The sequence below is a fragment of the Silurus aristotelis genome, assembly GCF_946808225.1.
Source record: "Silurus aristotelis genome assembly, chromosome: 1".
NCBI classification, from domain to species: Eukaryota; Metazoa; Chordata; class Actinopteri; order Siluriformes; family Siluridae; genus Silurus; species Silurus aristotelis.
This window is the reverse complement of record NC_139574.1, coordinates 2273278-2288376: the sequence shown is the minus strand read 5'-3', so window position 1 is coordinate 2288376 and position 15099 is coordinate 2273278. Positions and strand designations below refer to the sequence as shown.

Below are 15099 nucleotides of genomic sequence, written 5' to 3'. Positions count from 1 at the left end.
AGGGTTTCCAGGACCTTTAACGAGTCCTTCATGCACTGTTCTTTAGTTTGACTACAAATTAGTAGGTCGTCCACATATTGGAGTAAACTGCTTTGAATGTCTAGATCTGCCAGATCTCGTGCTAACACCTGGTTAAAAATTGACGGACTTTCACAATACCCTTGTGGCAGACGCGTGTAGGTGTATTGTTTTCCCCCATATGTAAATGCAAACAGGAACTGAGACTCAGGGTGCAAAGGTACACTAAAAAATGCTGAGCATAAATCAATCACAGTGTACCATTTAGTCCCTTCGGGGATGTTTGTTAACAAAGTGTGTGGATCAGGTACTACAGGATTTTCTGCTACCACCACACGATTTACTGGTCTTAAATCATGGACCAATCTCCATTTGTCTGAATTAGGTTTTCTGCCCGGAAAAATGGGTGTGTTGCAAGGGCTGTTTGTTGGAATTAAGACTCCTGCTTCAACTAATCCCTCGATGGTTGGTCTTATCCCCTCTAACGCTTGTTGCGACAATGGGTACTGTTTCTGGTAAGGTAACTGCACACTGGGTTTTAATTGAATTTTCACCAACCCTGATGACTTAACTAACCCTACATCTGTCTGATGTTTAGTCCATAACTTTTCCGGAATCTGTTTCAGTACCTGTTCTTTCTCTAGTCCAGTCTGTTCTACATTCTGCTGCCATTGTCCAATCTGTCCTACTTGCGTTCTCACCTGCACCTGTCTGTTGATCAAAACGGTGTGAGCTACCACACTGTCTTCAGCTGTTAGTTTTATTTTGAGATATTTCCTGTCCAATGACACGCTCATATTTTCTCCTATTGGTATCCATTCAGTTTTCTGACTTGCTTCTCTGACCATTGGCCCTAAGTCTTTTGATTTAAAATTTTGCCTGATCATTAGGGAGACATGTGGAACAGAGTTCTCGACTGAATACCACTGTGCAATGTGGTCTGGTAGCTGTACTGTTGCAGCTATTCCTTGGGGACCAATGATCACGTTTTCTGCTTTGAGACTATACTGGTTTCCTTCTACATGTTCTCCCCACAAAGTCTCGTATTCTTCATCTTGTCCCCCCTCATCATACCTCATTGTGCAATGCCATGGTTTCCTGGTTTCCACACATTCTGGACACATGTTCGTGAACCATGTTTTCCAGTGGTCATACAGCTTGTGAATTTCTGAGGATGTCACATCGAGTTCCAGCCAATAGACTTTATCCAGTGTCTGTTGTTCTATTTTTCTTTCCACCATCACATACTGTTGAGCTAGGCATTCGGGAAGTTCGACCCACACTCCTGTAGGTCCACAGAAGATTTTTGCTCCTAGCTTGCATAATACATCTCTGCCTAATAGATTTGCTGGGGTATCAGGGGAATACAACAATGGTGCTTGTATTGTGATTCCTTCTACTGTTATGTCTTGTGGCTCTGTAAAATGCAAAGTTTGAGTTTTACCCGAGAAGCCTACTGTCTTTACTGCTTTGCGTGAGAGGGGGAGCTTAGAGCCTTCTTTTCCAATGCTTGTGAATGTTGCTCCTGTGTCAATCAAAAACGATGCTTGGAGCTGGTTACTCACATCCACCATTATGGTTGGTTCTTGTGCAGGGTACAGTGAGGTGGGGCACTGTACCAGCTCCCCCTCTGGCTTCTCTGGGCATCTTCACATGTTACCTTGAGCTGGCCCCGGAGGGCCGCCTCTAAAGTTTGCTTGAGTCTGTTGATTCTGCTGATTCTGGCCCATCCATGGTCCTGCCCAATTTCCGGGGTCTTGCCAACTTCGATTTTGTTGTTGGTTACCTTGCTGTTGTCTTATTGGATATGGGCAGTCTCTCATCATGTGGTTGGGATCTTGGCAGTTCCAGCATCTTCCTCCTCTCGGTGGTTGATAATTCCTTGGTCTTGGTTGAAACGTTCCTCCTCTTCCTCTGCCTCTTCCTTGCCCCCACCCTCTGTTTTGTGGTGGATATTGTTGATATGTTGGATAGGCCATCATTGGTTGTCCCACGGGCATTAGTTGCTGATTTCCCTGATCTGGTATGTTTTGACCAGCTGAATCCTTATGTGTATTCGTTGGTACCATCATGACTGCTGCTTGTTTAGCTGAACTTTTCTCTTCTTTGCATTTTTCTTGATTTTCTTGTTTGCTCCGTGTTATCTCTCCAAGCTGTGCTTTGTGCAGCAATGTTATTAAATCCTCTGCTGCCTGTTTATTTGCTTCTTTCTTTTTCCTATACATTTCCACAGCATGTGTGACATTTGCCTGGAAAGCTGCCCAGGGCAAGGCGTTAAGTCCCACAACTGACTCAAGTTTTTCTTGTACTTCACTTGGAAGTGCCCTCTTTAACATTATTTTGAACAATGTGATGTTAGCCGTTGTCTCATCCCATGCTGACCCCATCTCTTCGGCCCATGCTTTCTGTAATTTAAGAATAAAGGCAACAGCTCCCTCTTTTTCGTCCATTTTTAGGTTTTCTACCTTGGTTAAATCAGATTGAGTTGGGTATGCGGAGCGAAGTTTCACACAAGTTGACAAGTTGAGCTCCACCTCGTTTGACGTAGCTTCCTGTGACGTAGCTTCCTGTGTTTGACTTGTTTGCCGCGAGTTACGTGTTTGTATCTCTTTCGGCGTCTTTCAAACAAACTTTGCTATCTATCCATCCGTTTTTCCTCTTTTAATAATCCTTAATTGTTTTTGTCTTCCTGACTTGTGCCTGTAGTTAGTTAACTCGACTATAACTAGTGTTGTTTATATTTATTTTCTCTCACTCACATCTCTGTATAATAAATCTGTTCGTGACGATAAGCACTATGCCGGTTGTTTGTCTGCATTCAAACACAGGTGAGGACTCGTTCGAGTTGCAAACGGTGGCGTTGGAGATGGAGGCATTGGAGAAACAGATTCGCGAGCTGCATGTAAAGCATGACCGGCTGCGAGAGCGGAAAGCGGCGCTGGAAACATCCCGGGCGGACGCGCACTCATCCCAGGTAAACTCCCGGGTTAAACCTAACGCTCCCAGCACATCAACTCCGCGTGCTTCTATGCCCAGGCCCAGCGCACCTACAACTCCGGCACCGGTGCAACATGGACCCTGGATGCGGCCGCGGCGGAAGGGACAAGCCAAGCCCCGATCGAGGACGTCTCCACCTCCACCACCGGCCTTCGAGATCTCGACCGAGAACCGCTTCGTCCCCCTCCGCGAGACGGAACGCGACACTGTTATTCTCGGAGATTCCATCGTCCGGCATGTCCGCGCTACCCGAGCTAAAGGTAAGGTGCACACTCGCTGTTTTCCTGGTGCTCGTGTTCTGGATGTCGCTGCGCAGGTACCCGCGATCCTGAACGAGAACTTCGGAGCGGTTGTTCTCCATGCCGGATCAAACGACACCAGGCTGCGGCAAACGGAGATCTTAAAGAGGGACTTCAGGATCCTGGTGGAGACGGTACGCAGCACATCACCCACAACGAGGATTATAGTGTCAGGACCTCTTCCCACTTACCAGCGAGGGGCTGAGAAGTTTAGTAGACTTTTAGCACTAAATGAATGGTTACAGTCATGGTGTCGAGAACATAAACTTCTCTTTGTTAATAACTGGAACTGTTTCTGGGAGCGTCCTAGGTTCTTCCGCCCTGATGGCCTGCACCCCAGCAGAGTTGGAGCAGCAGTGCTATCAGATAACATCTCTAGGATACTACACACCATCTGACTGGTAAGACATCAAGAAATCTTCAACTATAAGAACACGCATACTACAGACCAAATAGTTACAAGTTCACACACAGCCCAGTTTATAGAAACCATATCTATTCCTTGTGTAGTAAAACCAAGAATTACATACACAAGATCCAGAAATAATCTTATTGCAGTTAAAACTAAAAAATGCCAGATAAACAAACACAACAAAGTTCTAAAGTTCGGTCTTTTAAACATTAGATCACTTGCACCCAAAGCACTGATTGTAAATGAGATGATCACAGATAATAATCTCGATGCACTCTGTCTCACTGAGACCTGGATTAAACCAGGTGATTATATGGGTCTAAACGAGTCGACACCGTCAGGATATGTTTATAAGCATGAGCCCCGTCAGACTGGTCGTGGGGGGGGTGTAGGAACCATTTATAGTGCCTCTCTTAATGTTAGTCAGAGATTAGGATTCAGCTTTAAATCATTTGAAGTGCTCGTTCTTAAAATTGCACTTTCAGACATGCACAGAAAACTCGCTCTGGTCACCGTGTACAGACCCCCAGGGCCCTACGCTGATTTTCTTCATGAGTTTGCTTGTTTTCTCTCAGACCTCTTGATCAGCTTTGATAAAGTGCTGCTTGTAGGAGATTTTAATATTCATGTAGATGATGAAAACGATGCCTAGGATTATCATTTGTCGATTTACTAAACTCTTTTGGAGTTAAACAAAACGTCACCAGACCAACCCACCGTTTTAACCACACACTAGACTTAATAATATCCCACGGAGCAGACGTCACTGATATAGATATTTTACCCCAGAGTGATGACATCACAGACCATTATCTCCTACTGTACACACTACCGGTAGAGCAGATTAACCGTGTTTCACCACGGTATCGACTTGGTAGGACTATTATTCCAGCCACTAAGGACAGATTCATAAATAACCTGCCTGATTTATCTCAGTTTCACATTAAACCCATAACTGCTGATCATCTTGATGAGATGGCGAACAACATAGACCTTATCCTCACTAGCACTTTAGACACTGTTGCCCCCATCCGGTTAAAACAGGTTCGAGAACAAGCACCTGCACCTTGGTATAATAGTCATACGCATGCCCTAAAGAGAACAACCCGTAATCTGAAGAGAAAATGGAGGAAAACTAAATTGGAGGTATTTAGAATTGCGTATAAAGACAGTATGCTCAGCTACAGACAGGCGCTAAAAGCTGCTAGAGCTAAACACCTGAGCAAACTCATAGAAAATAACAAAAACAATCCCAGGTTCCTTTTCAGTACAGTCGCTAAACTAACAACAAATCAGGGATCTGAAAAATGTGTTCCATCACAGTTTAGTAGTGAAGACTTTATGAATTTCTTCACTGAAAAAATAGATAACATTCGAAAAACAATTGTGGCAGTTCAACCTCTGACAGCATCTCCCGACACAATCGTACTTACAACCCCACAACTACACTGTTTTACATGTATAGGACAGGAAGAGCTGTATGATGCTATTATGAAAGCTAAATCAACAACATGTCAGTTAGATCCAATTCCCACTAAACTACTGAAGAAAGTGTTATATACAGCTGGTGAGCCTCTTCTCAATATTATTAACTCCTCACTATCGTTAGGTCACGTCCCTAAATCCCTCAAGTTAGCAGTTATTAAGCCCCTCATTAAAAAACCTAATCTGGATCCAAGCACGCTATCGAATTACAGACCAATTTCAAATCTCCCATTTATGTCTAAGATTTTAGAAAAGATTGTCGCTGCCCAGCTATGTAACCACTTGCAGGAGAACAATATCTTTGAAGAGTTTCAGTCAGGTTTTAGGCCCCATCATAGCACAGAAACTGCTCTAGTTAAAATCACTAACGACCTGTTTTTAGCTTTAGACCAAGGCTACATCTCCCTATTAGTTTTACTAGATCTTAGTGCTGCGTTCGACACTATAGATCATGATCTTCTCCTCGATCGCTTACAGAATTACATCGGTATTCAGGGACAGGCATTAAGCTGGTTTAAATCCTACCTGTCCAATCGTTACCATTTCGTAGATTTAAATGGAGAGCTATCCAGGATAATGCTAGTAAATTATGGCGTGCCACAAGGGTCAGTTCTGGGACCCCTGCTTTTTACAATATACATGCTTCCATTAGGAAATATTATTAGAAGGCATGGAATTAGCTTCCATTGTTATGCTGATGATACCCAGCTATATATTTCATCCAAACCAGGCGATACAGCTCAATTAGCTCGCATAACTGAGTGTGTTGAAGAAATAAGAGATTGGATGACCCATAACTTTCTGCTATTAAATTCTGATAAAACGGAGATTTTGCTCATCGGCCCAAAAAATAGTACACAGAAGCTCCAGCATCTCAGCCTGCATTTAGACGGTTGTTCTGTAACTACTAGTTCAACGGTAAAAGACCTGGGAGTTATTTTAGACAGCAACTTATCTTTCAAAAATCACATCAATCAAGTTACAAAAACAGCCTTCTTTCACCTTAGAAATATTTCTAAGCTAAGAAATATGTTATCTATATCTGATGCAGAGAAGCTCGTCCATGCGTTTATGACCTCTAGAATAGACTACTGTAATGCATTACTAGGTGGATGTCCTGCATCATTAATAAACAAGCTTCAGTTAGTTCAGAATGCCGCAGCAAGAGTTCTTACTAGGTCAAGAAAATACGATCATATAACCCCAATCTTATCGTCCCTACATTGGCTTCCTATTAAGTTTCGAATAGACTACAAACTACTGCTACTCACTTATAAAGCACTAAATGGTTTGGCTCCCATGTATCTATCCAGTCTTTTAACACGCTACAATCCGTCACGCTCCCTGAGATCTCAAAACTCTGGGCTTCTAGTAGTTCCTAGAATAGCAAAGTCCACTAAAGGCGGTAGAGCATTTTCACATTCAGCTCCTAAACTCTGGAATAGTCTTCCTGACAGTGTTCGGGGTTCAGACACACTCTCCCAGTTTAAGTGTAGATTAAAAACATATCTTTTTAGCAAAGCCTACACATAACACACATCACACACATCACATCATAACCTTGTGCTCCAGAACATCTGATCACATGCACATTATCAACTTGTGCTGTTAATATCATGAACAGCAGCTACGCTAATTCCTCTCCACTGCTTCTCTTTCTCTCCCCATCCCGAGGCATCCTGAGGTTTGGCCAGCTCCAGTCACGTCCCACCTCGTGAAGATTATGGACCTATGGATGATCATGGAGAAGTAGATGCTGAGTGTTTAAAGGCCCTGGCATGGAGAAGCTGATGCTGGATCTATGATGATCACAAATTGTTCTGTATTGTTGAAAGATTTATGACCAAACTCTTGATGTCACCCATATGAGGATGGGTTCCCCTTTGAGTCTGGTTCCTCTCAAGGTTTCTTCCTCATATCAATTAAGGGAGTATTTCCTTGCCACTGTCGCCACGGCTGCTCATCAGGGACAAACGCACACCATTTACCTTCACTGTTGTTTTCTGTAAAGCTGCTTTGAGACAATGTCTGTTGTGAAAAGCGCTATACAAATAAACTTGACTTGACTTGAAGTGCATTCCATACGTCATTTCTTTTCACTCCAAATGTCCAACGATCATACTTTTGATCCTTCCCCACTTCTCCTAGGTGTGCCTGATCCAATATTTCGATCATTTTAGCTTTTCCCAATGACTGTGTCAAAATTGCCTTGATATCTCCCATAGCCAGCATTTGTCCCATAGTCTGTTCTTCAAAGCGTGTTATCCATCTTTGTGCTCCTTCACATATGTTAGGCAGTCTGCTTATTAGTCCCGTAAGATCCATAAATGACCATGGTGTGTATACTGAGTCTGTGCCTTTTATAATGACTGGCATCTGCAAGGATTTTCGGTATTTAGTACTTATCCTTTCTTCTTCTTCCATGCTTTCCTCTTCATCATCATGATTCTTTCTTTGTACTTGTGACCTTGTCATTCTGTGTTCTTGTGGAAAGTTCGTTGTTGTTTCTCTTGTTTTCTTCTGACTTTCCTTTCTTCCGGCCTTGACGTTGGTTTTTGGCTGATTCATTGACAGTTGAAGTTGTAGCTCATCAATATATTGTTGGCACTGGTCCATTCTTTCTGAGCTTTTCTGTTCTGCTCTCTGTATTTCTGCCTCGAGTTGGGCATTTTCGTGTTGGTATAGCTTCACCTTTAATTGATGATTTTCACCTGTCACTTTCGTTATAATCTCCTTTGTCTGGCTCATTTCCCTTTGAGTGTCTTTTAGGATTTCTTCCATTTTTTCCATCCTCTTTTGGGTGTCTGCCAGTTTTTGTCTGTTTGCTGCATTTTCTTTTTCATGAAATGTCATTTCTTCCTGCAGAGTTTTTACCTCTGTGTGCAGTGGATCACTTTTCTGTGGCATTCTTAGCGTCATTTCCAATATTCCGTGAACATGCACTTTTTCCCCTCGTTCTGGGTTCAGAATAATAAACTCTTCTTCTTCCTTGCATTCTTCTCCTGGGTTTGAATCTTCTTTGCTTTCTTTTTTGTTTTTGAGGTCTGAAAGAGAGGTGGCTTTGCTTAGTCTTTTTTGTACTTTAGGGGTGCTTTCACCCCTTGTATGTCTTAGTGGCTGCTTTTTCTGGCAATGTCTTTGATTCTGGTCATACTCAGGCGGTTCCAATTCCTCTCGCTCTCTCTCCCATTCTTCAGGTGGGATATCTAGATCATAATCGTGTTCATAGTCATATCTCCCTTCGTTGCCGCTTTGTTCATCATTCCCCTCCTCTTCATCAGGAGTCTGAAATAACACTCTATTTGTTTGTCTTGCTCTTTCCTTGTTTATCTTGTTGTCTGGAGCTGGGAGTTCCATCCTCCCTTTAATCCATCCTCCTGTTATGTCTAGTTGTATGTCATGATACTCTTTCTTTAGTACTGGGTAGAAGCTAATCACCTCATGCTTCTTTGCTTCAGCATATGGAGGTGGTTTTTTCTGTTCCTCAAACTCCTCCAATGGTGGGGCTGAGGCCTTTTCTGACCCTTTTCCCTCTTTACTTCCTGTTCCTTTCTCTGTCTTTTCTTTGTGTACTTTTAGCATTTCCCCCTCATGCTCAAACCACTCAATGATGTCTAATTTCCGTTTTGTCTTTTCCTTCTTTTCTTTCTTTATTTCTCCCCAATTTCTTATTCTGGTCTTCATTACATCACACTTTTCTTTATTAAATGTTCCCTCTTCTGGCCATTGCAAATCCCCAGTTGTCAGGTCTTTCCATTTTTTCATGTATTTTTTTATCTCCTTTTCAGCCCCTTTATGCCTTATAATTATCACATCCACAGGTGTGATTGGGGATTCCTCCGTACTCATGATGCACCCTTGTCTCGCTCTGTGTGCTTCTCTACGGTGGCCTGGGTTTCTATTTTGAGCAGACCACTTTAGATAGACGTTTATTCGTCTCACTGTTTTACAAGGTCGTGTTGGATTTTTTCGGCTTTGTCCACTTAACGAGTTGATTTTATCAACTAGAATTGAGGTGGCTGCACCTCTTTCCCACACTACCTCTTTAGGCTCTACTACAACAGTTGCTGTCAGTCCCGAGCAATAATTAGATTGTTCAGGTACTTCTGCATTTAATTCTATCAATGGTTCTTCGTCTTCACTGTTTGGCTCTGCTATGAAATCAAACAGGTGTATCACTGCTTTACTAGGTGTAGGGGCTTCCACTAGGGTGCGCAATACTGGGCTTAACAGTTGGGGTTTCCAGATGCTTCTTATTTTTTCATACCAGTTTTCCTCTGGAAATATCTGGTGTAATACCTCTATACCATGTAAACGTGTAATAGCCCACAATTTGTCTTGTATCTGCTTCTCTGTCTGTCTCCTCTCTATACCGTTTCTATCTTTGTATGTCCTTTCGTCCCAAAAATGGGTTCTAAGTCCGTTCGTTTCTATCTCTATGTCCATCAAGTTCACGCATTTTATTTTGCTATATTCCCTTTATTTTATTTATTTGTTTATTTATTTATTATTCTCCATTCAATCGCGCTGCGTGTGTATGTGTGTCGTGTATTATGCTTCGTGCGCCTATGCGCATGCGCACCCTCCCTCGTGCGCTCCGTGTCTGTATGCGCGTGCCCGCGCCCCCTCCTTCTCTGCTCCGTCTCTCGTCCACGCGCAGCTCTCCTGTACTTTAACGCGTGTGTGTGTATACCATACTATTTTATTAATAATACAGATATGACAATGATACAAGTATAATCACAATTTTATCTACAGACAGCACACAAGCATTCATAGAAATACACTCTTCAATCCGGCTTTCACAAACACACTCTTTACAAATACTATGACAACAAAATATTTACACACTGCAGTTAACACAACGTACATGTACCCATGGCCATCACTTCATATCCTCGGGTCCCACCCCGTACTCATTACGGTGACTCTCCGAGCCTTTTTACTCTTATACTAACAACTCACAACCTTTTAAATGTACCCTTTCCACACCAGTTTGCGAATCTGGATCCCCTAGTAAAGACCTATGGTATCTTATCCTGTTTTTAGACCATATGAGAAGTGTTATCTTCTCACACCGGGACTTGAACCCGAATCACCAAGGCTTCACCTTTGGGTCTACGCGATTTCGGCCTGCATAGTCTGCAACCTATTAGACCATATGGAAAGTCTGACAGACTAAGGTACAAATAATTAGCCGTAGTTCTACGTGGGTCCCACCCTGCGCCTCTTATACGCAGTGACTCTCCACCTTTTCATCTTTATTTCATGTGGGTCCCACCCTGCGCCTCTTATACGCAGTGACTCTCCACCTTTTCAACTTTATTTCATGTGGGTCCCACCCTGCGCCTCTTATACGCAGTGACTCTCCACCTTTTCATCTTTATTTCATGTGGGTCCCACCCTGCGCCTCTTATACGCAGTGACTCTCCACCTTTTCAACTTTATTTCATGTGGGTCCCACCCTGCGCCTCTTATACGCAGTGACTCTCCACCTTTTCAACTTTATTTCATGTTTGCTTTTTCTCATACAACACTAAATTTTTTTTTCCCACCCAATAGTTCTTGGACCCTAGGCCAGCAGTCTATACCCTCCCCGGGGCCGACAACCCTATGGGCATACAGTTACTAATCACAGACTTTGAGTATAACAGGTGTCTGCTTACCTTTTTCTCTGAATCTTGTTGTCAGTGGCTGCAGCCCACAGAATGTTCGGTCCCCTGTTCAGGTTTTCGACCTTTACGCTGACCTTCAGGGCCCCACGTTGGGCGCCATTAAATATGTCGGAACTCAGAGCCCGTCTCTGAGGCGACACATCGAGGGTGGATTCTTTTGTTCAGAAGATTCCCAATAATGCTCAGCCAGCTCTAGAAAAACTTAAATATATAGACACAAACTGGTAATGAAGGATCCTCAGTCTCAGATGAGTAAAAGCAAACTTCTTTATTCCATACACGTTCCAATGAGCTCAATAGAAGATGGGTACCTCACATCAAAATGAACAGCACATCAAAAATGATAGAGCATGCCAAAGTGAGGAAGTACAAGTACTGTCTGTTTCACGCTTGTATTTATACTCTGTAGCCACCGTATCTTTCTATTTTTTCTAATTTCTTCACCTTGAGTAATTCCCCTTATTTTCCGATCTTGCCCTCTTTTTTTCAATTCCCCTTATCTTTGACCTTGGTGCTTATTCCTCCAAACAACACCATATTTGGAGTTCCTGTTTTTTCCCAATTCCCCTTATATTCGGCCTTTTCCTTGATTTTATATAAAAAAAAATAAGTAAGTATAAAGCCCTTATTTTTCTGGATCCAACCATACGCTGTTTTCAGTCCTCCGAGTGTGAACACCATTTTTGCGGCCTATTTTGTCTTCCTGCACCTGCAATGGGTAAGTGTTATGCTTTACTCTTTTTATAATGCTGTTTGCTATTCTACATTTATTGAATTGAGTTATCTCAGTGTATTAGATTGTCTGTATACATGTGCTTGATTATATTATTTTATTTGATAGCTGCAAGTGCCCAGGTTATATTTTAATTGTGCATTCTAAACTGATTGTTTCATAGTATATAGAATTTTCTCTTGAATGTGTGTTATCCTTTGCCTACACCTAGCAGTCACCGTGATGTTACCCTGTCTAACATCTTATCTCTGTTGGTCTCTTTTGCTCAGCTCCGCCACGCAAACGTTCTGGAATATCTCCAATGGGTCTTCTTCGCAGACAATACCGCCAGTTCCAGCTCTCCTCACTTGCTGCTGAGCTTGCTCATTTCCTTGAACAACTCTCTGGCCTAACTGTTCCAGCGAATCCCTATCTGCCTCCTCGCATCGTGCAGAGCACTGCTACGCGCGACATGGGCACACAGACCTCTCCTGATCTCTCTGCTACCCGCTATCGAGCTTATGATGACAACTGCAGTGAAGGCTCCTGTCCCCCACCGTTTTCTCCCTATCCCTCACACTGGTCTCCCAATGATTATTTCCCTACATCTCCTGCGCCAAACCAACGTGCTCCTGTGCCTTCACCCGGCCTTGGGCCAAGCTACTCCTTCATGTCTCCCTCAAGGTCGTTTTCTGTCCTTCTTTATCTATTCCACACACTTATAACATTCAGTCAGAGAATCTATCCTACTCACACATGTAAATATCTTATTATTACTATTTTATACTTGGTGTAAATAAAGACTTGATTAACATATAGTTAAATAGGTGTTATCAAAACTACTTCTATTGTATCTAATAAGTTCTATATTTGATTTAGGTTATTTTTTGTTGGATTAATGTTAGTTTGATTATAACATACACTAGATAAGGTTGATTAAAATTATTTCTCGACACCACTACATGTGTGGCATTGGACCTCCTGGAGTGTTTAAAGGCTCTGGAATGGAGAAGCTGATGCTGGATCTATGATGATCACAAATGTTGAGCTCAGTAGCTCCTACTTTTATACTTTTATACCCAACACTGTAGAAAGAACATTTACTTATAATCTTATACTCCAGTACTCATGTTAGTTCTTACTCTTCAGTGTTCTGTATTGTTGTAAGATTTATGATCAATCATTTTTATTTGTATAGCGCTTTTAACAATGAACATTGTCTCAAAGCAGCTTTACACAGATAATGTGGTGATTAAAAATGAATATGTTCTTTATGAGTAAGTTTGTCCCTGATGAGCAAGCCGGTGGCGACTGGCGACTGTGGCAAGGAAAAACTCCCCGAGATGGCATAAGGAAGAAACCTTGAGAGGAACCAGACTCAAGAGGGAACCTCATCCTCATCTGGGTTGCACCAAATGTCCATTTGTGGCAGGTATACAATGTTGAGGGGTGCAGTGTTGATGATCAAAAGCGAAATGTATTCCTGAGTCAGTGTAGGAGACTGTTGACATCAACTACAGTCCAATCCATCCTCAAAGCTCCTGTTCTTACTCCGGAATTTCATGGAACCACCCAAGGCGTTGATGACAAACCTTCCCCAGCTGCACAGAGTGGCCTCCAGTCAAAGAGAACACTATCCAGAGGCAGGCCTGGACGAAGTGGGAAGATCCACGGAGGGGAGAGGGCCGGGAACAGTGGTCACTGGAGCCTCAGGAGCATGTTTAACTCGACCGAGAGAGAGAGAGAGAGAAGAGGGTGAAAGGAAGAGAAGGATATTGATTATTAAGTGTACCTATTGTTGCATGAGAGTTAAAGTCACTGTGCAGTTTGGACTCCGGCAAGTCTCGCTATGGCAGCACCAGAAGGCAACACAGACATGAGGGATTTTTGGGATAAGAGATGACCCACCACACCACCATCAACAAACCTGAGTGAACGCGTGAATGTGAGGGGACGACAGCGTACAAATATCCCAGTTCACCAAACACTCTATATCCATGTTCCCTCCAAATCTGAGCCTTTACCTGAGAAAAAATCTACTGATTAAAAGCTTGACTGAATAAATATGTTTTCAACCTCGACTTAAACACTGAGACTGTGTCTGAGTCCCGAACACTGATAGGAAGGCTGTTCCATAACTGCGGGGCTTTATAAGAGAAAGATCTGCCCCCTGCTGTAATCTTCATTATTGGAGGAACCAACAGATAGCCAGCACCTTTTGATCTAAGTAGGCGTGGAGGATCATACTAGTACAGAAGTTCACTCAGATACGGTGGTGCGAGACCATTAAGTGCTTTATATGTCAGTAGTAGAATTTTATAATCAATGCGAGATTTGATTGGGATCCAGTGTAGACTGATTAATACAGGGGTGATGTGGTCATATTTTCTAGATCTAGTGAGGACTCTTGCTGCTGCATTCTGAACTAACTGAAGCTTATTTATGCACCTACTCGCACACCCAGACAGTAAAGCGTTACAGTAGTCTAATCTAGAAGTTACAAAAGCATCAACTAGTTTTACTGCATCCTGTAACGACATCATATTTCTAATTTTAGCAATATTTCTAAGGTGAAAGAAGGAGATCCTGGTAATATTATTCACGTGAGCCTCAAAGGAAAGACTCGGGTCAATAATCACACCACGGTCTTTGACAGCCCTACACGCTGAAACAGAAACACCATCCAGAGATGCTACAGAATCAGAAAGTTTACTTCTAGCTGCATGTGGTCCTAGTAAAAGTACTTCCTTCTTATCTGAGTTTAGCAGAAGAAAGTTATCGAGCATCCACTGTCTAATGTCCTTTACACATTTTTCAACATTGTTAAGCTGATCTCTCTCATCTGGCTTTGCTGAAATATACAGCTGTGTATCATCAGCATAGCAATGGAATCTAATACCATGTTTATGAATAATTTCTCCAAGAGGCAGCATATATAAAGAGAAAAGCAGAGGGCCTAAGACAGATCTTGACCTTGAGGAACACCAAACTTTACCTCAGAGAGTGTGGAGAACTCACCATTTACATCAACAAACTGATAGCGATCAGTCAAATAAGACCTGAGCCAAGAGAGAGCCGTTCCCTTTATTCCAACAACGTTCTCAAGTCTAGCAAGTAGTATAGTGTGATCAATGGTGTCTAAAGCTGCACTGAGGTCGAGCAAAACAAGTAAAGAGACAAAACCCTGATCAGAGGCCAATAACAGGTCATTTACCACCTTAACTAGCGCCGTCTCTGTGCTATGATGAGGCCGAAATCCTGACTGATACATTTAAAAAATATTATTCATAAGTAGGTGTGAGCAGAACTGCTGTGCTACAACCTTTTCCAAAATTTTGGCTATGAAGGGGAGATTTGATATTGGTCTGTAGTTGGACAGCTGACATGGGTCAAGGTCAGGTTTCTTAATTAGGGGGTGGATAACTACCAGTTTGAAGGATTTTGGTACAAAACCAGTGCTAATGGAAGAGTTTATTATTTTTAAAAACAGGTTCAATTACC

General features: G+C 42.5%; 2 protein-coding genes across 3 annotated transcripts in view; both read left to right on the top strand.

Annotated features, from left to right (window-relative positions):
- Window positions 1–15099, top strand: part of LOC310727127 (uncharacterized protein) — a 564745-nt gene that overhangs the window by 195261 nt on the left and 354385 nt on the right. The gene's annotated exons all lie outside the window — the stretch shown is intronic.
- Window positions 3079–15099, top strand: part of LOC310730409 (uncharacterized protein) — an 88283-nt gene continuing 76262 nt past the window's right edge. The window contains exons 1-2 of one of the 2 annotated variants that reach the window (XM_083549396.1): window positions 3079–3448; window positions 3625–3743. In XM_083549396.1, coding sequence (XP_083405522.1) covers window positions 3101–3448; window positions 3625–3639 — 363 coding nt within the window. In that variant the 5' untranslated portion in view covers window positions 3079–3100 and the 3' untranslated portion in view covers window positions 3640–3743. Of the gene's footprint in view, window positions 3744–15099 lie in introns of those variants that run through there. The other variant, XM_083549395.1, reaches the window with a different exon arrangement.